Here is a 26678-nt window from a genome sequence, read left to right as displayed (position 1 = left end):
CGGGTCTGATGTGTCAAGTTACTGACAGTGGATCCTACTAGGACCGGTACTGGATTCGAACCAACGATTAGTTGATCCTTTCGAGATTAAGGGACACAACCCTTCACCAAATATTCACTCATGTCTTAGATAACAACAAATGGGTCAGGTTATCGCAGAGAGGAAATATTTTCGCAGAGTTCTATTGAGAGCAGTCATCCCTTGGTAATTTATCGAGCGGTCGGTGTGGTAGCACAATGGCTTAAGCGTTAGTTCTTCAAAACAAATGCCCGTTTTCGACTCCTCACATACAAACGCTGCATTGAGCCCATTTGTAGCGGGGGCGGTGGGTGGCCTAATGGTTTAAGCGTTCGCCCTTCACGCCGAAGACCCGGGTTCGATTCCCCACACGGGTACAATGTGTGAAGTCCATTTTCTGGTGTCCCCTGCCGTGATATTGCTGGAATATTGCTAAAAAGCGGCGTAAAACTAAACTCACTCACTCACTCCCCATTTGTAGCGTGACAAACCGTGATATGACTGTTGTTACCGTAAAGGTGGCGTAAAACAGTCCTTATCCAATTCTTAAGCCAACCAATTGTGTTGGGCCATAGAAAACACTCACCACGTTGAAGCAGCATGGACGTTTATAAATAAGACATGAATCGATCCTGCATATAGTACTGTGACACGGTAATCAGAAACTTCAGTGGATTAGAATCTACCGGCTCAAAGAAAGAATAAATGAAGACTGAAGGTCACTTAAGAACTCTAGCCTCATAGCATCCACTGAAAGCACAACTGAAGGATGTTACCACAGAAATCAAACCACAAAATGCTTACCTCGACCAAATGCTATTTCAATATCAACGTCTCGTATATCACCACCAGTGTCCTCAACAAACTTGGGCGGGATGACCTCGCTCCACATTCGGAAAGCTAAATCAATGGTCGCCCTTTGGTCCTCAACCGGTATCCTAGTGCTGTAGCCATTGGTCAGAAGCCTCCAGCGAATGACCTCTTTGTTGATCATCTGACCATTCTCATCTCTTGACTTCCAGAAAGGCAGGGGTCCTCCGGTGTGCTTTGCTTCTACTATTACTGAGCGTTTCTTTCGCTCTGACACAGTCAATGGATCAAGTATTTTAGGGTCTATTTCTTTAAGCTTATCAATGTATTCCTGAACATGACGTCTTCTCCTTTTCAGAGATGATTTATTAGGTTTACCTACTAACACGTTCATCAGGTGAGAGTTACTGGTCGACCGACGCCAGAGTCTCTGAGTAGGAGGGGCAGACTTATTGCTGTCACGATGTCCTCCTCGATGCCTACCACTTGTCTCTCTCGGGTTTGAACCCGGACTGTCTTTCTTATCTTTAGCCACACTTGTGGTGTTCAGAGTAGATGATTCCGATTCTTTGTCCTTGTTCCCGCAACGGGAGCTGCTCATCAACACTCGCGTGTCCTCATCTAGCTCACCTGTCTCAGGTAAGTTATAGTTTCTCTGATATTCTCTCAGAGCCTTTGCAACATGTTCTTCATTGCATGTGCTGCGACCTCCTTCCTCTTCCAATTTCAGATTATGAATAGATGGAAAGACGGTTTTAAAAATCGGCATTCGGTTGGTTTTTGTTAACTTGCATCGAAGATAGCCATACTTGTCCAAAACAGCCTGGAATTACAATAGAAATACATATATATATTAATTTCATAACTATTCCGTAAGATATTAGTTCTAAACAGGAACTTTCTCATTAATGTTACACCTTCAGGGACACCTCACTGCGTGTAATTTTAGCACAGATGTTTGAATTACAGTCTGTAAAAAAAAGTATATAGCGTTTAGTAACCATGAAATTCGCCAAACAAACATGTCTCTGAAACAGTCAGCTGGCAATGTGTGTGTGCGCGTGCGTGAGTGCGTGCGTGTTTGGGCGTGGGGTTGTGTCTAACAGTCTTCCCTTCAGTCTCCTTCTTACTAAAAGCAAGTCTAGACTTCCCTCATCTTACTGGGGCTCTTTTACAATTAAAATGCAGTTCTTTGTGTTTGAAAAAAAATGTTTTTCAGAGACTGGGCGCTAGTCTAGTTCACGTTCTGTTGAGAACTAATCTCCATATGATTGCTCTCGGAAATAACCGAGAGGCTCCGGCCAAAAATAAGGAGCAGTTTTCAGTGCAACAAAACGGTAAAACGACAATACAGGACACAAAAGGATTAATATCCAAAAATACAAATGAAATTGTTAAAACCATTAAAAGAAGCAACACAGGGTGACTTCCGTGAAGAGTTTTCCTTCTCGTTCGATCGTGTACATGGCTCGGACAGTGCGAGACTGTTTATATACACGCTCGGAACTAAAATAACACTGGTATTGTGCCAGGCTAGGCAGCCGGTGGTAGTTAACCAATCAGACAACACACCCACTATCCCCTTCACTAAGACAATATGCAGAAACAAGTAGTTAGAACATAAGAACATATATACATATCTGACTGTGTGAACCAGCCTAGACTAAATAGATGCTATTTACAATACAACATATCTCATATAAGATAGTAAACCGCAAAGGGCAAGCCATATTTATCCTTTTTCTATATGTGCAGACGTGTATCATATACCAATAGCATTATCGAATTTAATATCACGAAAGCAGTTTTCACGTTCGTGAGAGTTGACGATTTATTACAGTCAAGCTGCACTAGTCAACACTGCCATTAGTTTCGATCACGCCAAAATTATCACAACTACCTAATTTTAGCTCCGGTGTTTATTTTCTGTGTTGTACACTTCCTCTATACCTTTTGTCTAGTTGATGTAGCTTCCCTTCACAATAAACAACAGAAGACAGGAGTGGGTTATCTGATGGTCTGAAGATTAACCTAACAGACGAGAGCTGTTCACAGAAAGATATCAGCACTGGGCCTCCACAACACCAGTACAACTTACACACTGAGATTAGAATCTTATTGTGTGCATGATCAGTGCAGTCTCTAAAGGATAGTAACTCGCTGGGAAAGAGCATATGGATACAGTCGACATCGAGACACATTCGTTTAGTGGCTATTTAGGGTAGCATAGCGGTTGAAGCGTTCGCATGAGGAAATACCAGGTTCGATTCCCCACGTGGGTACACGGGCTGCTGGTACTCCTGTCGTGGCATTGTTGGAATTCTGAAAGTGGCGTTAACCCACACTCACGCACATTTAGAATCTTGTCTCTGATGTCGCTTTGCACTAAGTACTCGTGAGGGGCGGTGGGTAGCATTGTGCTTAACGCGTTCGCTCGTCACACCAAAGACCCATGTTCGATTTCTCGCTTAGGTACAATGTGTAAACCCCAATTCTGGTGTTCCCCGCTTTGATATTGCTGGATTTGCATCACGTAAAGGCATGTGAAACCTGGTCTTAAGTATGTTAGTGCTTGTTAGCATTTGTCCTGTTAAAAATATACCCAAGGCGACATGCCATAACGTAGTGCCGTGTATGAGCAAGATACGGTGGGACAGGTAACGCTTCCCGGACACCCGCTGTCATCACAGTGTGGTAGCGATTCAAAAACACAGATTCGAACAATGGACTGTTTTAGCATAGGATTTTGTGGTTATGGAAAGCGTTGCATATTTTTCACCTCCCATTTTGAACGGCACAGTAATCATTCAAAACATTCAACACTGGTCGCGTATATTCTCCATTCCGTGTTGAGCGCAAGCTCACGAGGGCAATTAGCTACGGAAAAACACGTAACCGCAATAATAAGAGGTTGTCGGCATGCAGCAAGCTGTGGACGGATGATGTTGACGCTGGGCGAGGAAGTCCGCCCGCTACCCTGCTGTCACTCCCAAACCGTCACTCCCAGAAGTCACCGGGCAATTACTGAAGGCGACTTCCGGTTTGGAAGCCCAATCAGGTCGACTGGAGCGGAGGTGGCACTCGAAAGCTCTTGACACTAGTCAATGAATGAATTAATGAATGGAACGTACGAGCGAGCACTTGACTTGCTCAATTGAAATAACACTGAATGAATTGAACAAACTATTTGTGGTGCGTAGATATTATCGGTCGTAAACACGTCACACTATGTTGATATTTCTAGTGCAAGTCAAGGAGAGCTTCTAGGAGGTGTTTCCGTATACCAGTATGGCCCTATGGTCAGTCGCACATTCCCTCAAAAACATATTTCGTAATGCATAACAAAATTTCCAAATACCTGCTCTAATATGGACTTCGTCGAAAGGTGGTGAGAACATGTCGAAATGTCATCATACAACCCCAAATACAAAACTATTTTATCATGAGTATAATCATCTATTTTAAATCGGGTTTATTACAAGCAATTCGAGATATTTTTAAGGTTGTCTACATCTTATGAGTTAAGGTGTTATTTGCTAGTTCACTCTCACATCCACTAACATTTAGCACCACAGAAAGATAGACCATCAGAAATGGGTGGTCAAACGGTTAATGTGTTCGCTCTTCCCGTTCTAGAACCATGTTCGAGTCTCGTAGTTTTAACACACTGTGACTGCAGAAGTACAAAGGCATAAAGCGAAACTCACACTAATTCGTTACATGCACAAATTCGTCTGAACAACTACACAACAGGCCACAACAGGACGCTACTATTTCCTCCAGATATCAAAGCAGCATCTGTGGAGGCAAGGATGTGACCTTTAAGATGATGGTTCTGGTGATCCAGGTTCAAGGACACAGTATATATCAAGCATGGAACGCGATCAGCAGCTGTTCTTTCCATCACACTCGTGCCATTCGAGTGAAGTCGCCATTGTTGGCCACCAGCGCGCCTAGCGCGACATAATATATATCTAAGAGCCAGGAACACGTTGCGCTGCATGTTATGATCATGTAGTTTTAAATAGCAGATCTATTAACCTTATGTCGAAAATAGATTAAAATGCCTCCTAATGAAGCATGATGGGAAGGGGAAACAGCCAGTAAAACGGTAAAATATGCACATTCTTTGGCGTAGCAAGGATCACGCTCATTTTCGTGGCAAGGAAACGGTGTTACAAACCGAAAAAACAACTTAACTAATGTTCTTAGTAGATTTTTGGCAATCATAAATTTTGTGGTTGCGTCATACGCGCGCCGCTTTTATGCGAGGATGAGAATGAAAAACCTACTGAAGTGGTAATGTGTAGAAACTGGTGAGTGTTTATGTTGCTTGTGTCGACAGAAGAAAATCTTGTAACCCAAACAAAAGGGTGTTCCTGACAGAAAAATGTGGACAGTCATTCTTTGTTGCAATCTTCAAATAACAAGTCGTTGTTGTGTTAGCAATATTCCTTCCGTAATGCGACCGGAGCCGATGTTCTTTCAATCGAGATATTTTTATCTGCGGGTTTCATTGTCAAACCATTCTCAAAACTGGTTCTGTTCTCGTGCACCTGACCAAACTGGTAGTCGTCTACAGACTGCTTCAGTGGGTTGCTTTTACTTAACTGACTTGATAAAAGCGAGGTGCTTCCAAACTGGCGTCAAACTTCAACTCTAGTGAGTGAGCATATTTTTACGCCTCTTTTCGCAACATTCCAGGGAAATCTCGGTGGGGGATACCAGAAATGGGCTTCACTCATTGTACTCATGCGGGAAATCGAACCCGGGTCTTCAGCGTGACGAGCGAAGGCTTTGACCACAAAGCTACACCATCGCCTCACTTCAACTCTCAAAGGGTTAGATAAACAATCACACACAAGACTTCCAAAATCCTGTCCACAAGGACAAATCAACGTTAGATAGCTCAAACAATGGGTGGTGCGGTTGTCTCATCATGCCTGAGTATTGTGTCCCTTCCATGTCTCAGGATCAGCTAACAACAGTTTTGAATCCTAAAAGTTGTTAATTATACTCAGTCAAACGCCCATGCTCTGCATACATTCAGTGACAGTCTTAACCTGAAAGTTGTCCATATTACGTCTGGTATAAAACCCGACCCTCTTCATTTTCGCTTACAATATTAACGTGTATACTGTCACCCCGTCTACGGTTAGTACCTAAGCTTTTGAAAAGTTGACAATCACAATTCCCATGATATAAGTACATGTATTTGACTACAGTTTGAAAACCCCCGTACGATAAACGCCATGATCTTCATATTCCCCTGCACGATGATTCCTATGATCTTCATATTCCCATGATCTTCATATTCCCCTGTAAGATGACCCTGTGACCTTCACATTCCCCTATACGGTGATCCCTATGATCTTCATATTCCCTTGTACAATGAACACCATGATCTTCATATCGCCCTATAGTGAACACCGCGATCTTCATATGTTCATACAAATGACCAGCATGCAGCGCTGGGATGTATTTTTTACACGTAACACAGTAAAACTCTGCTTTTACTATGCTTGTAACACGATTCAAACACAAAGACGATAGGGAATCCAAGATTGGGCCACACACACTGCACCTATGTCAGGAGTCAAACCAGGGTATATGTGAGGTGAGTAAATGTTTTAACCACAAGGCAACTACAGGTCAGCAACCTGTTGATACACAACTGGGATCTGCAATAACAACAACAGGGACCTCCCATCCAGAGCTATACAGAGTCAGTAGAAATCTGCATACAAACTCGCAGGTTAGTTCTGTTCATGAATGTATTGTAGAATTGTGTGAAATTCGTGATTTGCCTCCCACCCCAGCATGTACAGATTGTAAACTCAAAGAGGAGGAAGTGACACAGACAGTTCGCGGCGCTCGTGTACTGTGCTGATCCTGAAACAGCTTGGGCTAACACACATATACAGAGTCTCTCTCTCTCTCTCTCTCTCTCTCAAACACACACACACGGCTAACCCCCTCTCCTGTCTCGCTCTCTGTGTGTATGCGTGCGTGTGCGTGAGTGCGTGCGCGCTTTCTGCAATGGCGGTGAATCGGCTGAACTTGTAATATGACTTACGCTTGATGGTGCTCCTGGTGCTTGGAGCATGTGTTCCCTCACATGAACAGATAGTACATTATACGCAGTTTGGAGGATCACGTTTTTCTTACATTCGCTGAAGAGGTAGGAAGAGAAACCCTACTCCGGATAACGCGTGTTTGAAGCGCTGCCTCGCTCCATTAATTTGCAATACAAACAATCCCCAAGCTCCTCACACGGCAAACGTTAACGCTTTGCCTCCCAACAGACAAGACTACTTGAATACTGCAGCGTGTATGTTTCAGACGAACACAGAGAATGGGGAGGGGTGTGGGTTGGGCTGGGGGTGTCAGTTCACACAAGTGTTAGCTTTTTGCACTTTATCAGTTTACATTGTACGGATCAAACCGGTTTCATTGGGTGCACTGGACACCATGCGCTATTAATGTGGAAAACATGCCTCGAGCGACTTGGGTCTATCGGACAGCATGTTCTGTAAACAAGCCGATCACTCTAGGAAGCCACATTTAGGCAAAGTACACTAAGTCAATCAAGCTGTTTATTTGCAGGGTAATATTGGAGATGCCTCTTCCTCAGCAGTATTACTTCCTCGACATATGTCCTCCGTCAGATACGCACGCTAAATGGGGAGGTCGTCCTTAATATGTCCCGGTACCGAACAGCACGCGTACATTTGGTTCAAAATGTATGTAACAACAATTACAGCATATGCCCACACATCTTCATATCCTAGATATCCATGTGTGATACATACACACCTGGATATACCGTCCCTTGGTATACCGGCAAAACTGGCTATACCACCATGATTTGCCAGAACGGATTACATTTCTATATAATTCCACGAAAAAAAACCCCGCCAAACCGGATATACTGCCACCGCCAAGCTTTATGAAAACACATCTTCCAAGCAGTGGTAATGATGGTACAATTTACTTCAGTCTACTTTCCGACATAACTCAAATTTGTTAGTGTGAGTGTAGTAATGATGCTGATATTAACACACACACACACACACACACACACACACACACACAAACACATTTTGATGTATGTATGTATGTATGTATGTATGTATGTATGTGTGTGCGTGCGTGCGTTTGTACGTGCGTATCTATATATGTATGTGTGTGCAAGCATGCACGCACGTATCTATGTATGCATACATGCATGTATGTATGTAAGTATGTACGCATGCATGTATCTATGTATGATTCATAACTATATACGCAATTTGTTTGTGTCAGTGTAGTTACGACGAGTCAAGATACTCCACTCTATTTTCGACATAACTCAAATTCCAAGTATACTGTCAGCATATGTAGTGCTTGAAAACTGTGTAAATTTAACATTTTAATTACTATTTCAAAAGCTTCATCCCTGTTCCTCACTGTAAAATATCACTTAAAATACCACAAATTCTGACAGGCATTTCCGAAGGCAGCATCTATAGAGCTAATGTGGCTATGCGATGAGGTGTGCTGATCAGTATGCATCCATGCTGAATTCCTTCTGTTCCCTCAGTCTAGTGCAGTAGCAGCAGCCTTGCATCTTTCACTCACTGACCCTCGAACGTTCCTGCCTCAGAGGCTCAGACTACACCATAGTGCTAGCTCAGGAAAAAGCCTTGCTCCATAGCTTACTGAATGCTGAGCCCATGGATGTATAGTAAGTCTGTTCTTCGAAGTGGCAAGTATAGATAAGCGTACAGATCCCAGTCCGTTAGAGGAATATGTATATTTTAAAGAAAATATCATGTAAACTATGTATCATTACTTTAGAGACTTGTGCAAGTCTAGACCAAATGTACACTGTCCTTGTGGAAACTGCGGTCATCGATGTAAAATCCGATTAAATCTAAGGGAAATGGGCACAAATTCTTTCCAAGAGACATGTGCCAGCTCAGGACCTAACGTATACTGTCCTCTTGTAAATCGCTGTCATGGATGTAGAATTCGATTAAACGTAAGGAAAATGGGCATGAATTCTTCCCAAGAGAAATGTGCCAGCTCGGGACCTAACATACGCTGTCCTGTTGTAAACCGCGGTCATGGATGTAGAATTCGATTAAACGCAAGGAAAATGGGCACGAATTCTTTCCTCGGGATATGTAACAAATACGGACTATTCCACCCCGATGACGTCATTGCCGAGTTGCAAGGTGTTATACAAATTTGATACTTCCCAGATGACAAGGAATCAGCACAAGACAAGCGTATGAACACGATCTGAGATAAACATTGGAGAACATATCTAAATATTTACTCAGTGGCATATTGTGATTTTTTACCAATTCAGCGTGAGAGTGTGTGATTCGGAAAAATACACAAAGGTGTATATATTGAACATGCAAGAAATCCGCTATTCCAATGTCAGTATACAAGAACAAAATCAAATAGTTATCAACCAACTGAAAACATTCGGGTTATTTCAAATAAAATGTTTGAAAATGGATGCATTCAAAAAAGACAGCAGCCCTTCTGAAAGTTCATTTGATATTCATGACGCGAGGATATGCACGTACGAACATTTCAATAAAAGAATTGGGAATCAAAATTGACGTTTTTTATTGTAATAATATACTTTGGTATCTATCCTAATTAGAGCTACTAATGTACATCTGGTCATGTTTTGGTATGAGGCACGTTTGCTGTGTTTATTAAATAAACCGTTATTATGAATCAAGTGCACTCGTGTATTGACATTTTGGCAAAACTTGGAATAACAACAGCTATTTGACTGTCCATCGCTGGCCTTACTAGATGTCCGTACTGGATTAGCATACCCAGAAGCGTCCATCAACATGGCACCGTCTCTCAGAGTCAGCGCAAAGAACGCTCAACTTTCCTTGATGACAAATAGCCAACTTGTGTTTGAATGGTGGATAAACAAATGAACGAAGATACAAACAGAGCAACGGTTTTACACGCAGTGACGCAATATACATCTCGTGGTACTCCGACATTCTGGAAACGGCTACAAATGGTCCCTCCACATCAATCGATTGTAGACTATTCATGGGGGTCTAGTCAATGAGTCATCACCACCATAGAGCTGTGTAGCGTAGTGGAAGAGGAAACGGCTACAAGTGGTGTTGGCAAATATAAAGAAAGGGACAAGACTATAACATAAATTTCCATTGCCCTTGAGATACGCAGACGCTTTCTATAGCACTTTCTCTAGAGGCTTTCTGGGGTCCGACTTTCTAATAGACCTGGCACAGCTACCTCTTATGTATGGGTAAATGTTATACAGCGCACTACGTAATAATGTATAAAATGTTGAATGTTGCAGTGTCCATTTCTACATACAATGGTCTTATATACAGAAAGCCTCTGCAAGTTAGGTTGTAAGCTCGTTGTATGTTTGAAGTTTGCTATCTACGGAATAGCGAGTTGGAAAGTTGTGTTATTCGCTTTGACCTACTTCAGGAACGCCGGGACGATATACTGGTTTTGCTTGATTATGCTGTAAAATCTGTATGAAATCCCTATATGTTATACAGAAATGTAGTTGTTGATTTTGTCTATATGTCTGTATGAAAGCCATTTATGTTATAATGAAGTATAGTTGTTGGTTTTGTCTATATGTCTGTATGAAAGCCATTTATGTTATAATGAAGTATAGTTGTTGGTTTTGTCTATATAATCTGTATGAAAGCCCTATATGTTATATTGAAGTTTAGTTTTATGTCTAATATTTATGAAACGCCTTTATGTTATACTGAAGTTTAGTTGCTGGTTTTATATGATATTTATGAAACCCCTATATGTTATACTGATGTTCACTTATTGGTTTTGTATATATGACCTGTATGAGAGCTTACTATGTCAGAAGGAACTTTAGTTTTATCTTCTATATGGTATCAGTTCGTGTTCGAGTTTTCGTAATATTATTGTTAAGATCTTTGTTTCACGGCGTTTTACTGGATGTTATAACGCAGTTCACTTTCATTATTTTACGTGATCAACATCAGGACAGTATTTACGTTATACTGACATTGAACATTGTTATTCAAACGTTGCGGCGACGCTTTGCTTTGCTTCATTCGTCTTCACAATATACTCCGGACACATTCTATGCACATCGAAGTTAAGCTATATTGTTTCAAATATCATGTTCTACTTCTCCATGTGTTGTGTTCGGGATGTACAAGATGAATATACGATTCTGCAAGTGAGGTATATGTATACAGACAGACCTCGAATCTGCTATAGTATTACCACAATATAAGTCTACAGCTGTTCCTGAAGACATCCCGTGTGTTACACAGGTAGGCATTGACTTGTTCTATGGCAGTAAGACGCAAAATTCTGTATATTTCCACATCTATGTTGTATGTAGACGTTCTGTTGGCTGATTTCTCCAAATCCCACACCGGTCATATGATTATATGTTATACTATACAGACAAGCTGTATGTGTTACTGTCAAAGGAATGTTTATGTGCTATACTGGGTGAGGTGTGTGTGCTGGACTGCTGGTGAGGTATCTGTGTTAAACCACAAGGTGAAGTGTCTGCGTAATTCTACAGGTGAGGTCCATGTATAGCTCTATGTGCTATTCTGAAGGGACGTCCTATGTGCTACACAAGTACGACTTCTATCTATACACTATCGATAAAAGGTAGTGTACGTTCAATAAGACACCATGTGGATAAACCCGATCAATAGTACACTGTTAGTAGGCGACATTAACGTTTATACGACAGCTAATGTAAATGGTAAAGATACCTGTAGGGCGATACCGTTCTGCTTGACCTAAACAATGTATGTGCCTGCACAGTAACTAAACGTCTAAAACGTTCATTAGTACACAGTTACCTGACTTGCATGATCTATATGTCTAATGCCAATCTACGCAACTTATATATGGACAAGGGAATGCATCATATTACTGAAACCCAATGGTAGCTGAGATACACATCAACACATTATTCTGAAGTGTGTCAGGCAATTGCGCCACACATCGAAACATTAAACTATAGCATTTGAGGAACATGTCGATCCCGGCACCGTCTTTGACTTACGGCACGTAATGACGTAAGGTGAGACAGTATGGCTTTTCACCGCTTTTAGCTATATTCCAGCAATATCACGGCCGGGGACACCAGCAATGGATTTAACATATTGTACCTACGACGGGACTCGAACGCAGGTCTTCGGCGTGACGAGCCAACGCTTTAACCACTTGGCTACCCAACCGTCGTATGATATTGTTGGAAGTTTGTTTATATGGAAGTTACCATAACTCGATAACGTATGTAATTCTATAACAGAACTTGCAAGGTCAGTAAAACACTTATCTGTCTGAAACGTGCGAAAAGTGTATCCAAGAGACTAACTAAAGGCAGGTAGTTCTCTACAGATGTCTGTTTAAATGACCATATATTTCTGACTTTTAGATAATAAAGTAGGACTCTACCTATAGTAGCGTGCACAAGTCTATAAACTGAAAGGTATGTAGATTTCAATGACTGGCGTATAAATAAAGTATAGTGGAATCATTTGCACCTGTAACTTACAGGGTAAGCAACAGAGAATTACACCTATGCCTTGTAAGGTAAATGAAGTAGATTGTTTTAGTTCTTGTCAGATTAGAAACTAATCAGGTCTGTGAAAAGCTTTTCTACCAATGACTTGTAAGGTAAGTAAAACAGATATTTACAAATAATTTAAAGGTAAGCACATATATTCTTCCCATAATTTGCAAGGTAAGTGATATAGGTATTCACCAATTACTCTTAAAGTTAGCACATAGATTTCTATATATGACTTGTTAGGTAAATACAACAGGAACTCACCCCTAACTTTGTAGGTAAGCACATACATTCTTCCTATAACTTGTAAGGTAAGTGAAATCGGCATTTACAAATGGCTTACAAGCAAGCACATAAATTCTTCCTATAGCATGTGAAAAAGACATTTACCAGTAACGTATAATGTAGGCAAATAGAGTTCTACCTGTAACTTGAAAGTTATGTGACTTGAATTCTACGTGTAATTTACAGAGCAAATGATGTAGATAACTACAGAGGAGGTGTGTAGGTAAGGTTGGTCTCACCTCGGCTTCGTCTCGACTCGTCACCATATTCCCACCCTTAGTTCTCCCTTGCCTGTACTTGAGTTGATCCCTGTGGTCACGGTGCTGGTAAAACGGCTCTCCTACAATCAGTGTACACACAGTCAAAACATGTAGCAACGACAGCAGCTGCGATGTCCCCCTCGGCATTGTACCACGACTTCACGAATAATCCCTGGGTGGACTGGCCCGAACTTTTTATGACGGAACAAATGACCCCTTTGTCCAAATGGGGACTAACACAAGTTAAACTCACACTGTAAACATCCACAGAAGTAGCAGTTAGATTTGGAAGTTGAGAAACTCTTCCAAAGCTCAAGGTGGTATATCAGTGAAGTTGTTGGTATGAACGTAAGACTGTCCTATGTATTAGGCTGAAAGTCCGAGGATACTATTCCACAGGTTCGACGATGAGGTTCGATGGGCCTGACTCCCGGCATGTCTCCCAGTTGAAGCTACAGACCACTGACTGACTGACTATAACCAGGGCTGCGGTGATGGCGTCTCTTAATCGCTGCCCACTGCTGTATGACGTCCACGCCAAACCTCCGGTTGCTTCCTGCAATCAAAATGACTGTATGAGTTAATATGTACATTGACGGCCAGAAGAAGGCTACAATACGTTGTGAACCGTAAGGCACTTACAGCCCATGGTTTTCAGCATCTGCTGCGGGCGATTCATTCAGCCTTAGTCCGTCTTGCTGCTCTGTGGAACTGATGGGGGAACGCTACACGTAAAGTGGAGGGGAGGGATGAGGGTGAGGAGTATGCACGTGGGGCATGTTAGATAGTCTAGCTTCTGCAAGCTCCTGGCTGTACTGGCCGAGAAAGCCTGGCCGCCGATGGACCCGTATCGGACAGACGGTGTAGATAACGCGGATTCCCGCCACCACTGCCACGTGCAGACCGCGAGAGCTGCCGATAGACAGTGACTGATGACCCTAAGCTCCGGGGGGAGGGACGGGATGAGGGCGAGGATTGTGGCGGTATCTACTTCGGTTCTGTAGACGTCTCAGCAACAGTTATACTATGGTGTTCTGAAGTATAGCAACAGGTTGCCTGTCAGTGTTTACGATTTCTGAATTCCTTGTATATCGCGGTAGAAAATACAATCTCATCCATTTATCACCGCTTTTTACATTTCAATTTTTAAATGTGAGTATTCAAACAAACTAATCATATGCAGCAGCAACATCGTCGTCGTCATCACTATCATCAGCGTCATCATTCTCAAAGGTACCTAAATTAGTTCGACTGTCACTGAAAACACTGTGAGCAATGAAATTGCCCAAATCTATGCAATCTATTCATCAATCATTCCACCTTCAGTAATTTGTGTGACAATGGAACTGGGTTACCTCGTTGCACCTGACAAAGAGAATGATAAGCTACATAGTGTGTGCTTGGCGGTGGAACGGTCATACAGTAGTGTTCTACTCGAAACCCATAAAGCCGTCCAAGGCTGTCAACGCTGTACACTGCATAAGGCGGCCCTGATGTCGCTGCTGGGGGTTATGAGCACGTGTTATGGCATAACCCACGTGCTGTGCCTGTCGCTGCCATATGAGTCTGCGCAAATGGAATGGTGTCACATGGTTCTGAGAGCATCATGTCTGTGTAGTGTGTCTGATGTACGGCAGTCGCACATCGCATGGTAAAAGATATAACACATCCCACAGAAAATAGATCTCGTAAACGTCACGTGTATTCAAGTACATTATAAAAGCTACGCGAGAATCGCGATGAGACGTTATGCTCGTTGAGACGTTAAAGCAGCGCATTGAACATACCTTCAATAGCTTGGCACCAGGGAGTAATTTTAGCAGAGACAGACCAGAGTTATCACAGTACACTACCCCAAAATTTGACGACAACTCCATACATGACTACACATCGTGGAACAAAATGCGTTCCCTGTACCCATTTGCTGGTCATAAGAGGTGACCCGTGAAGATCTTGATTAGAAATGATCTTCAGCAACCCATGCTTGTCGAAAAGGCAACAAACGAATTGGGTGGTCAGGTTCCCTGGTAGTTGATACAAGTCGTTATATACCAATTTCGAAGATGGATGCTCATGATGTCAGTCACGAGATCGTCTGGTCCAAACTCGACTATATACAGACCATGGCTGAATTGCTACGTGCAGTGTTAAACAAACAATCAAACGTACAAGTGAGAGATAACAAAATTGTTGACATGTGTTATTCCCTGTAGCTGAAGATTGAACACACACAGTCATAAGTACCCTTGCTTATTTCACAACGCGTAATAGTACTAGTTTTCATAACCATGAAAATATAAACAGCCGCATGGCGCCAGCAAACATCTATTTGTGCCGCTGCTGATTGGAAGTGGTACCAACCAACTCCGGAAAGCGCTAGAATAAGGCATACATACATCAAAACTTCCTCGTCCCTTGCCAACATCACTCTCTCGACTATGATGTTATCCTAGACATTGACCTGCCCTGAGTTTGCGCTACCTTTACTGACGCTCGGCGTGACTGTAACGGACGATCTGTTTCAGTTACATCAGGGGCACCCCTGTCATCATTCGACAGCACTGTACTATATTCAACCGCTGATGTAAACTGTGTCCGTGTATGATAATCATAACATTCAATATGCAAACGGCCTGAATTAACATACGAGCTGAATTCGTCTACCTCACCGTGAAGAGTTGAAAGGAAAATAGATGGGTCGTTTGAGAAGATAATATCATCATTTAAATCTCCATGAGCTCTTCAACAGGGTGTATCTGTGTAGGGAGTCAATGTATGCAATTTTATCATTCACCTTGAAGTTAGCTATAAAGAGAAGCGTTGTTCTGGGGCACAATGCATGGACAGAAGAAAGCCATGTGTTGTCCCTGGTACTTTATACTGAATTCAATCTTCTCGCACTTAACAATAGACCTTATTCTTACGATCAGATACAAATCGTAGTGGCAGTAACAATCATTCATAACCGCTAAAAAAACTTAATTTGTACACCGACTAGTTTATATATAAAGCCCACAAGCTCAAACAGAGAGCTCTGTGTTATATAAGGACACAATGGCGTCTAGAAGTGCGTGGTTCACCCCATGTTCCGCGAGCACACGCTTCTGTTGACGAGGATACACGATACCTTTACTATACTCGTGTTGGTGGTCTACCCCGGGCGTGGGGTGACGGCAGTCCCCTCGTCCCGGGGGCTCTGCAACCTTTGCCTGTCCCAATCTGACTGTATTGAAAGCCACGCAGTGGAAACATTTTATGAGTGGTTCGAACAATACACCAGATGTGCTCCATTGACAATCACCATTTCATTCATGGTTCCAGTAGCAGCGGGAGCGAATTATTACATATAACGAAAGGGTTAGCTGGCATAGAATCGCATTTAGGCTTAGTATTAATGGTACTTTTAATGTATTAGTTGAACCTTTGTCATTATACCAAGGTTATGAGAAAAAACGAATCGGGTGATTGGTGAGTGAGTCAAGTTTCTCGCTGCTGTGACCAGCGTTTCATCTATCTGCCATACAGATACTGGAGCAAACACATCCAGGAATGTCCACGCAAGTGTAGAAAATGTGGCAAGTCTAATGTATCTTGTATCAATTCGAATTTTTCATTATTATCATGGCTTATTTTCATTATAGTTTTTTGTCTGTAAAATATCTTCATTTCCAAAACTAGGTGTTACCTCTACTATACCGCACATCAGCTTGATGATAGGGGCATGAGTCTGTGAGTTGGGTTAACGCTGCTCGGATCAGTATTTCTCATAGTTTGGACGTCAGCTTGAACAGTGAACACTGTCTCGGTGTGTCAGTTTGAAATGGGATGTTTGAAATAACGGTAATTCTTAAGCTATATTTTGGCGTGCTTGTAATGGCGGGGAATAGCGAAATGATCATTAACACATACGACTTCCATTTTGGAAAACGGGATTCGAACTGGTAAGAAACAACACTGAATTGCCAATACTTACTGCAGTCAGTGATTGAGGGACTTGCGCCTCCTTCAGTCATATTACACTCAGGTCCGCAAAATTGTTACAGGTAAACATGTAGCTGATACTATGAGCACATCGGCGGGTACGACATGTATAGTAAAAACCTGGGACAGAGACTAATACAGGTAAAATTGCTATGTTGACCATTCAGGCCGCCCGATAACAGTGTTCACGAATAGCGTCTGACCCTCTGACAAATCAGGCAGATTCGCCAGTGGTCAGATAGAAATCACCAACCCGCCAGCCCCAGTGTCTGAATATCTCACAATGTCTTTGTGTGAAGTTGTTACTTGCGGTATATGACACTTGTTTGCTGTTTAGAAATAGTATGTTTGTTATCATATAATGTTAATAATTTCAAAGCCAATTATAAGAAATGTTAAATGTGAGATGTTCTTTAAACTTCATTCTGTGGGTCCTGTGAATTTTCAGTGGGTCAGACAGACATCTGAAACTTACAGGACCCAATGTCCTGTTACTCTGAAACACCATCGTGAACACTGCGATAAGCGTCAGCTACCAGGATCTGCTTGCTAGTTTGAGTAACCACGACTCCGTCATTGTTGCATCAGCGCTTTGAGTTAACACGTTGATATCATTTAAGAGCTACTTACTCGCCATTAAACACGCTGTCGTAACTGAATACTGCTTAAAGCTGTGTCTAACCACAAAACACACACACATCCCTACTTCAGCACTGTAGGACAGTGGTATGTAACGACATAGTCGCCGCTGCCTTAGAAAGCGTTACGATACAGATAGGTCTCTTCTACAGAGAGGTATATAGGTACCACGTGGGTAACCCGGCCTGACCCCACAGCTCCAAATAGATGGCACAAAGCCGTGGTACAACACATAGGATAGCCTTCACAGGTGAGCTGATGTAATACCTTCAAATGTATGTAAATAAACCATGATTCCTGGGATCTAATAATTTACCGAAGGTAAATCTTACACGTCTACACATTCAGGTGTTCGTCATGAAAAAACATCTGATGATTGCACCATCACGTGAGTCACCTGAATCGCTGTGATATCATCATCATCATCATCATCATCATCATCATCATCACCATCATCACCATCATCATCATCATCATCATCATCACTTCCAAAATGACACTTGCATCATTGTTGGCAGAAACAATATTGTCGCTTCAACTGCACTGAAACGAATTATTATCTTTGTCTCCATTCAAAAGGTGTTTCCTAAGATATTCAGCTACTTCAGCTTTTTAACTGATTAAGCTACTTCAGCCTTCAGCAACCCATGCTTGCCACAAAAGGCGACCGTGCTTGTCGTCAGAGGCGACAAACGGGATCGAGTGGTGAGGCTCGCTGACTTGGTTGACTGATGTCATCGTTTCCCAGTTGCGCTAATCGATGTCCATGTTGTTCATCGCTGGTGTGTCTGGTCCAGACTCGATTATTTACAGACCGCTGCCATGTAGCTGGAATATTGCTGAGTGCGACGTAAACCTAACCTCACTCACTCACTTATACCAGTGCAGGATTACGTGCGTTTCATATCGCTATGAACCTACCCACTCAGACATCTGTACCACCTCACACACAGCATACTGAATCTGGACAGAAAGATCCGAGTTTTAGTCCCTGAATGCCGAGCACCAGGCAGGATAACGAGTACCATCTTTTAACGTCTTTTGCCATTATGATCAAGGGATCGAATCGTGGACCCTCCGGTCTCCCGGCAGATGTTCTTGTCATTCGTAAGGAAAGGAAACTTGATAGATTTCATATAACGCTTGGGATTTTCGAAGGTAAACGATGTATCCGTTGGGGCTGTATCGGAAAATGTTGCATTCATGCAAACATGAAAAGTCAGATAGGTAAAATTAAAATCAGCGTGGTGTAAGCTGAGGCATTTTCAATAGATACATACTGCGCAGCACTTCAGCAAGGATGACGGGATCAGTTTCCATATCTGCGGTTGTTTCGCCTCTGCGTATTGTTCAGTTTTGCTATTTCAATACAGCTGAATTTAAACTGCCGAGACATGTCTAAACTGTTTCCTGTTTCAATTTGTCACAGGTATACACCAGTCTCTACACTTCATGACCAGCAAAACGGCAGGCCATGACAACTCTTCTCAAATGTTGTCGCCAAGAGTAATATTAGAGTAGCTTCCCTTTGATAAGGGGAAGTAACTCTAACGGGGAACCATTGGACTGAAGCGAAATCAGAAGCAAGGCGAGGGCAATTGGCATTTTTGCAAATATGAACTTACGTCATCATTTAACAAATAACTTATATCATATTATATTGTCACATCACTTGAGAAGTATAAGAGCGCATCTAGTGTAATCTTGCAATGTTCAGTTAATATTTGAAAGCGATACGAACACAGTCAAAGCGTAACATTATAAGAAAAAGATGGTATTACGCTCTCGTTTTTGGAATTGTGAATTTGCCATAAAAGACGACTATGTTTGTCGTAAGAGGCGACTAACAGGATCGGGTAGTCAGGCTAGCTGACTTGCTTGACACATGCCATCGGTTCCCAATAGCACAGATCGATCTTCATGCTGTTGATCACTGGATAGCTGGAATATTGCTGAGTGCGGCGTAAAACTAGACTCACTCACTCACTGAAATGGTAAATATCCCGTACTGAAAATAAACACTTCGTATTACCCCCAGCTTCATCCAGCTTAAAACAATGATAATTTATTCCAAATTCAAGAAATTTACCATCGCGAAACACACTATCGTAATAGCTTCTAACTACTTTTTCCTACGACCTGACTGATGTATATATCAGTCAGGATCGTTTGATATGAACATCTGACTGAACGGATGAAGATGAGTGAGTGAGTGAGTGAGTTTAGTTTTACGTCGCACTTAGCAATATTCCAGCTATATGGCGACGGTCTGTAAATAATCGAGTCTGGACCAGACAATCCAGTGATCAACAACATGACCATCGATCTGCGCAATAGGGAACCGATGACATGTGTCAACCAAGTCAGCTAGTCTGACCACCCGATCCCGTTAGTCGCCTCTTACGACAAGCATAGTCACCTTTTATGGCAAGCATGGGTTGCTGAAGGCCTATTCTACCCCGGGACCTTCACGGGTCGGATGAAGATGAAGAAACGTTGTTCTTTTCACCCGTCATGATAAACCACATAAGTGCCAATAACATGCTGCTACATACACGCACATCTTAAAAGTACATACATTTAATTACATGCAAACAATCTAAATATTATTCCTTATTAAGTAAATGTCTACTTCGTTTCGTGAACATCCTTCTACAAATTTGTATGCAGAGGCCTTCTTACAATCTCTCCATGACCTGGCACAGAACAAGAAGTTTTGCCCCTACTTTGTTTTAACCACCCGGATATGCTGAAACCTAGTCCTGACCCCCAAAAATATTAACCATAAACAAGTATGTTTTGTAGAACACTTGTGACAACTGTGACCTTGTTCGTGAAAGGGGTCAGCCCATGCTCGTTCATATACGTGTTTGGTAAAGGTCATGGTCACTACCAAAACGGACATTTATTGGAACATATATACAACCGTTGGTGCAAAATGGTAGGTGAGCCTTGTTCAACGCCGATTTGATAAGTATTCAAGTTACATCACAGCGTGTCAGTGGGAGAATAAACCGGAGTGACAAGTCTGGTGAGTGAGTTTTGTTTTACGCCGCACTCAGTAATATTCTAGCCATATGGCGGTAGTCTGAACATAATCGAGTCTGGACCGGAGAAAACAGTGATCAACAGCATGAACATTGAACTGCGCAATTTTGAACCGATGACAAGTGCCCACCAAGTCTGACCGCCCGATACCGTTAGTCGCCTCTTACGACAAGCATAGTCACCTTTTGTGGCAAGTATGGGTTGCTGAAGACCTATTCTACCCCGGATCTTCACGGGTCATACCCTTGACGAACCATTAACAATCACACGATACTGATGAGACCAAATTATACAGCTATGCACAGCGAATCATAGTACCGCTTTCGAAATGGGCTATCTCCGCAGTATAGTACTGATGAAACAACATGCGGGCAAAAATATGTACACCCGGATATAACAGCACCCGATCCTTGTATTTCAGGTTTCTCGAGATACGTCCTGTTTGTCCCCATTCATCTCAAAGCCTGGTGAATAAAGAGTTACACCCCCTAAAGGGACGATATTCAGTAGGCTATGCCCAAATTGTATAGTCACGATGACAAAGAAGTGCGTAAGTGACGCCACGTTGTAACGTGAGTGAGTGAGTATTATGCCGCTTAAGGCAATATTCAAGCAGTATCACAATTGGTGGCACCAAAACCTTTACACATTTTACCCCTGTGGGGAATCGAACTGGGTCTTCGGCGAGACGAGCAAAAGCTGTAACTACTGGCATCACCTTTGTCACATCGCGGGTCTTGCATGTCAAAAGCAGCGGTAGGAAGAATACTTCTTCGAGAATTACAATATATTATCCCACACAGGAAGGACTATCTCAGACGCCATGATGAGTCAAATATGACCTCATCCCACGTGATATACAGAAATGTCACACCAACGCAAGGTCGTCCCTCATTTGGTGATATATCGCTGTTGCAAAGCCCGTCTAAACCCATGAGAGATTATGTATGATCTCAGGAAATGCCATATGACAGGCGCTATGCGGCAACGCTGTGAATCATGCAACACAACATGGCCGCCGTTGACAGAATCTTAGATGGCGACAACCGTCGATGGAGCAGCTCCTCACACAAATACCGTATTCCAAATGTATATTTCGCAGAGACAGACACTCCCATCTACAAACAGGCATTGTTGGGTGCCAAGTCATAAAACATTTACAATAAGATAAGTTTGTTCGTTTGGGGGGGGGGGATTTTTTTTTTTTTTTTTTTTTTGGGGGGGGTGGGTGGGGGTATTAAACGCCACACTCAGCAATATTCCAGATATATGGCGTTCGGTAAATATTAAACCTGGACCAGACAATAGTTGGTATGATAAGCATCGATTTGCAAATGTAGTGCAAATGTGATGAAATGCATGAAATGAGTTATGGAACAGGACAACGATATCCCTTCATGCAACACAACCGATTCTTCGCCGGATCTTCACGGCTATCATATCCGTGGATTACTTTGGGAGTACACACAAAAACGGCAAACACTCTCCATTCTGCAGACATACAACGGCGAAACAGAGATTCGAATGTAACGATGTCAAAGATAGCCTCCAATCAAATTACAGATATGAGCGACAGCAGGCGTGTGCGAAGATACTGATAGGGTAGTTCTACGAAAGCAACTATGGAAACTCGAAAACCGAAGATAGACAACAGACGGGTGGAGCCCAAACGCCGTGGATAACAGTAAGTATTTCAGTAACATCACAGTATATTTAAAAAGATAGTTCAAAGTTTGAAATTTATCACTTTGGCGAACCTTAACAAACTCAGGAAAACTTTTAAAATATTACTGGTGACATTACCTTGGTGAATTAGCAGACTGTTAGTTGACGCTTGTAGTTAAAAATGCACCAAGGAAGTCGCATGGAAAGGAACGTCTTCCGTCGATCTAAACAACACATAAAGAACGTTTATCCAATACAAGTCTAAGTACGAAGAAGTCAACATAATTCAGGTGGGCCATCTGATTACAAAGTTGACAAAGTGGCAACTGACACGGCCGTGTTCACATGAGGCAGGCACGACGGCGAACACAAGCCACGTGGAACATCCTTCACAAATGGAGGGGTCGTTAATAAAAAGACATGTAGTGACATCCTTGTAACGAACCTCACTATATACCTAAACAGGAGCAGGATAAGGAGTTCCTTGAGTGGGTCTTTCATCGGTGTAGGTTTTGACACAGGGATAGGCTGTGTATACAACACGCTGAAATCAACGTATGCAATCTCCAAATAGTAACATTCAGTGACTGTCCACCCGCTGTTTCGTCGTCCCCTGGTTGCTAATCGTACATCAGAATACCACATAAGGTGTTCACAGCGAACGTGTTAAATTTCGTAATAAATCATCCTGAGTCAAGCCGATGATAAAGTGTGTTTCCGTAATTAATCGTGATCGGACAAGGGTCGGAGTACCGGTTTATACGACGGTATACTTGGAGATGGAGATTTGAGTACAGACTGGGGTTCAGTGTCGCAAACAAGATCCAGGGGAACAGAGCTGCATACAATCATATCATCACGTAAATATAAAGTAAAGTGGCACAGAAAAAAAGACTAGGCATTGTATTCATGAACATGATTACATTTTCACTAAACCGGTGTGTTGTGGTACATCTACTCCACGGTCAAATAGGGACGTCTTAAGGATGTTTCGTTAAATCAAGGTCACAATAAGACATTTTAATCAAAAACGGTTCCTTCTTTAACTACAGTGGTTATTACGACATTATAAATATATGAAATTATTTTAGAATAACATTAGTAACGTCAGTCGTGAAAGATATTACTTGCTCCACCACATCAATGAGAATAAAACATCGTTCCTTTAACCGAAATCAAGGTTCGATTTCACACACAAGTACAAAGACCTGTGAAGACCCAGGTTAGAAATGGTCTCCAGCGACGCGTGCATTTCGTATGAGGTGACTAACGGCATTGGCTGACTACGTTCACACATGTCATCGTATGCCAACTGCGTAGCCAAACCAAACTCGATTATTTACAGACAGCCGACATTTTTTAAGTGTCATGCAGTTCCAATACATTGTGTCAGCTCTCAACTCAGCGTGACAACGTGGAGGCTAACACACAAGCCAAGGGTGACAATCCGGACAATAAGCTGATCCTGGCGACACCAAGTGTGTCTTGAATGATACCAGTGCCCTTAAAATGGTGACAAACAGTATGGCCAAAAGCAACGAGTGGTTTTACCACTATCCCAATGGGTATATCTATCTGTGTGTAAAAGGAATGCGAGACAGAGACGACAACACGATAAGGACCGCTCATGAAACGGTAAAACTGCCAAGGTTCAAAGTTTATGAAAACATTCCTCCTCTATTTATGAAAGCAGGGAGAACTGCACGAGTGAAAACAAAAAGAAAAAAGTTTCCTTTTTCAATGTGATTAAATTTATGTTTTGCACATACAACAAGTTCAAACGCACAACTCAAGTATTGAATAAAGGAACTGTGATGAACAATCTCCGAATGTGAAATGTTGTGTTGTCTTTGTATTCACATCTAAGAGTGTCGGTCTCAAACTTCGAGTCAAACACAAGAAACACTTATGTAAAAATATGATCAAAACGCATTGATCGAATATAGTTTAATGTTACCATTTAGTTGTTTTCATTAGATAAATACAAATTAACATATTTTGTTTGATAATTGATCATAAACGAACACATACATTTATCAGTCATCACCACAGTGGCGAAGTGTACGGTACCTTGGGAGTAGGTGTTATATATTCTCGGACACTTAAGCATGTAAATAATGTTAGTGAATTTATAAAACACGGTCACGAGCAAGAATACATAACACGGCATCCCCATACATTTATCGGAATTGTGTTAATGTTACCATTTCGCAGTTTTCTTAGAAGAAAGACAAATTATAGTATACCGAACGATAAAAGAAACGCAAGTTTCGGAAAATGCAGTCTCATAAAGGCAGCGTTCATGTTTATGTCTTCTATGAAAAACTTGACAAAAAACAGCTGCATTTCTTTCGCTGTCAGTATACGTTTTCATTATTGTGACCATAAACGTTCACATACCTTCCTAGATGTACAATCTACACACAATTCTTCATCTCGGGCAGAATACGTTACAATGGCTTTCTGAAGTAACATCCGATGGTTGGACTAAGCCAACGCTTATATCGAATGTCCATATAATGGATGTCTCGCGTGTTGGTTGCCAGCAGAGACTGAACGCACCCAAGGCGGGTCTGTGTGCGTAACACGACTCGAGAGTACTCGGTTTATCTACTGCTCTGATAACGTCCCCAGTAATCAATGTCATTTGGGTCCGAGTTATACTAAACGTTTATGCAAATATACAGCAATCAAAATGTGGGCTGATAACGTTCTGTAAACAAAAACAATGTTTCCGCAATCTTAATAATATACATATAATATATGACTAATTTGTTTAACTACTAGTATTCTATAAACACAGGACAAGACTAAATTTTTTGCTGTTCCTCAGACTATGTGCGAGTTTGTATTATCCTGAATGAATGTTCGACAAAACAAAGCACATTACTCATTATGAAATGAGCAATGTAACAAGAACACTGCAACAGCGGTTATCTCTCTATAAAGATAATCAACATCATCATCATCATCATCAACAACAACAACAACAACAGCCACAATAACAACACACTGAAAAATTTTATTTACTAGCCTGTTAACGAAGTCGTAGCACCATGATTTGATTTTATTTTTGAAAAAAAATCCAACTTCACACGTTTTATATCGTCACAGATCTTGATAATCATAGCTAAGACCAAATACAGCAAATTGTTGTACGCAATTAAATTCATAACACAGTTTTAAAAAAGAACACCATTTTTTCTTATCACAACGAGCCATTTTACATGGTGAAGATTTTATACTCTTGGAACTTATATTATCCAAACCTATGGTCCACGGGAGATATCGCTTGTGTGAGATCAGAAGATATCTCCTTGGGGATATTGTTTTGTCATATTTGTACAATGCCCTGACAATGCTATGACGTCTTGAATTTGATGACATCACGATGCTATGACGTCGCTGCACTGCAAATCTACTGGCAGTACCGTGTTCAGAGATGTACATATTTCCTTGAAAACTAATGAAGAATCATTTTGGATGATAAACAGAATCTCAAGCTCATGTCTACTGATATCAATTATATTAACACTAGTCGACAAAGCTAAAAATATCCTTGGCAAGCCTTGGATATTTGTTACTTTATCAACTCGTGTTGATATATTTGATATCAGTAGACATTTGGGTGACTTTCTCTATATATTATCACGTATCATGTTTTGCGAGATTGTATAAACATCCAACAGCATCACAGGTAGATATGCCCGTGAGGTCGCCACACGTCCGTATCCCACCCTCACCTTCGGCGGAGTTGTATCTCACGCATCCGCATCATAAGAGTACAAAGTCGCTGCATCTGTACTCTCCCATGTGGATCCCCCAAGCCCCAAGGAACGTCTGCACTGGCAGGGGAAACATCAACTTTCAAGTAGGGGGGACTCTAGCGTATGTCGACTGTATATTTCGTCATAAGGATTCTTTGTGTAGTCCCCTCGAGGCCATTCTAAGGCCGGCGAACCGACGTGGCGAGAGTAGGTATCAAATCAGATACAGGAATCTAATTATACGGCATTTGTAACCAAAATATATGGAAATCGTGTTAACAGACATTGCCTGGCTCAATGACACGTTCTTCAAGTCCCCGGGGTGTTCGAGCCGTGGATTAGGTATGTAGTTTGTATATTGTTGTAGTGTTGTTGGTGTGTTGAATGTCTGGGTCCCATCATATAGATTGTTAAAACAGACGGAAGGGGGTCGGGCGGGATTGTGGGTAGTAATTCAAATCCAGCACCCCTGGTACCATCGGCTCACCACCATCATTCTTCTCTGATACAGCCGGTGTAAACTCGGGGGAGGGGGGGGAGGGGGGGGTACGGCGGCGCTATGTTTTATTTAATTATTTTTATATATTTTTTTTATTTACTTATTTTTTA

General features: G+C 41.9%; 1 protein-coding gene across 6 annotated transcripts in view; it reads right to left on the bottom strand.

Annotated features, from left to right (window-relative positions):
* The window catches only part of LOC137265794 (matrix metallopeptidase-21-like), a 105758-nt gene that overhangs the window by 14917 nt on the left and 64163 nt on the right, over nucleotides 1-26678 (bottom strand). For 4 of the 6 annotated variants that reach the window (XM_067801255.1, XM_067801253.1, XM_067801256.1 and 1 more), the window contains exons 2-3: nucleotides 12949-13525; nucleotides 823-1651 (exon numbers count right to left, since the gene is read on the bottom strand). In XM_067801255.1, the coding sequence (XP_067657356.1) occupies nucleotides 823-1651; nucleotides 12949-13116 (997 nt within the window). In that variant the 5' untranslated portion in view covers nucleotides 13117-13525. Of the gene's footprint in view, nucleotides 1-822; nucleotides 1652-12948; nucleotides 13526-13611; nucleotides 13775-15365; nucleotides 15534-26678 lie in introns of those variants that run through there. The other 2 variants (XM_067801252.1, XM_067801254.1) reach the window with 2 other exon arrangements.

The sequence above is a fragment of the Haliotis asinina genome, chromosome 15 (assembly GCF_037392515.1).
Source record: "Haliotis asinina isolate JCU_RB_2024 chromosome 15, JCU_Hal_asi_v2, whole genome shotgun sequence".
In the NCBI taxonomy this organism is placed as follows: Eukaryota; Metazoa; Mollusca; class Gastropoda; order Lepetellida; family Haliotidae; genus Haliotis; species Haliotis asinina.
Note: the sequence above shows the minus strand (reverse complement) of the source record. Positions and strands in the feature narration are given on the sequence as shown.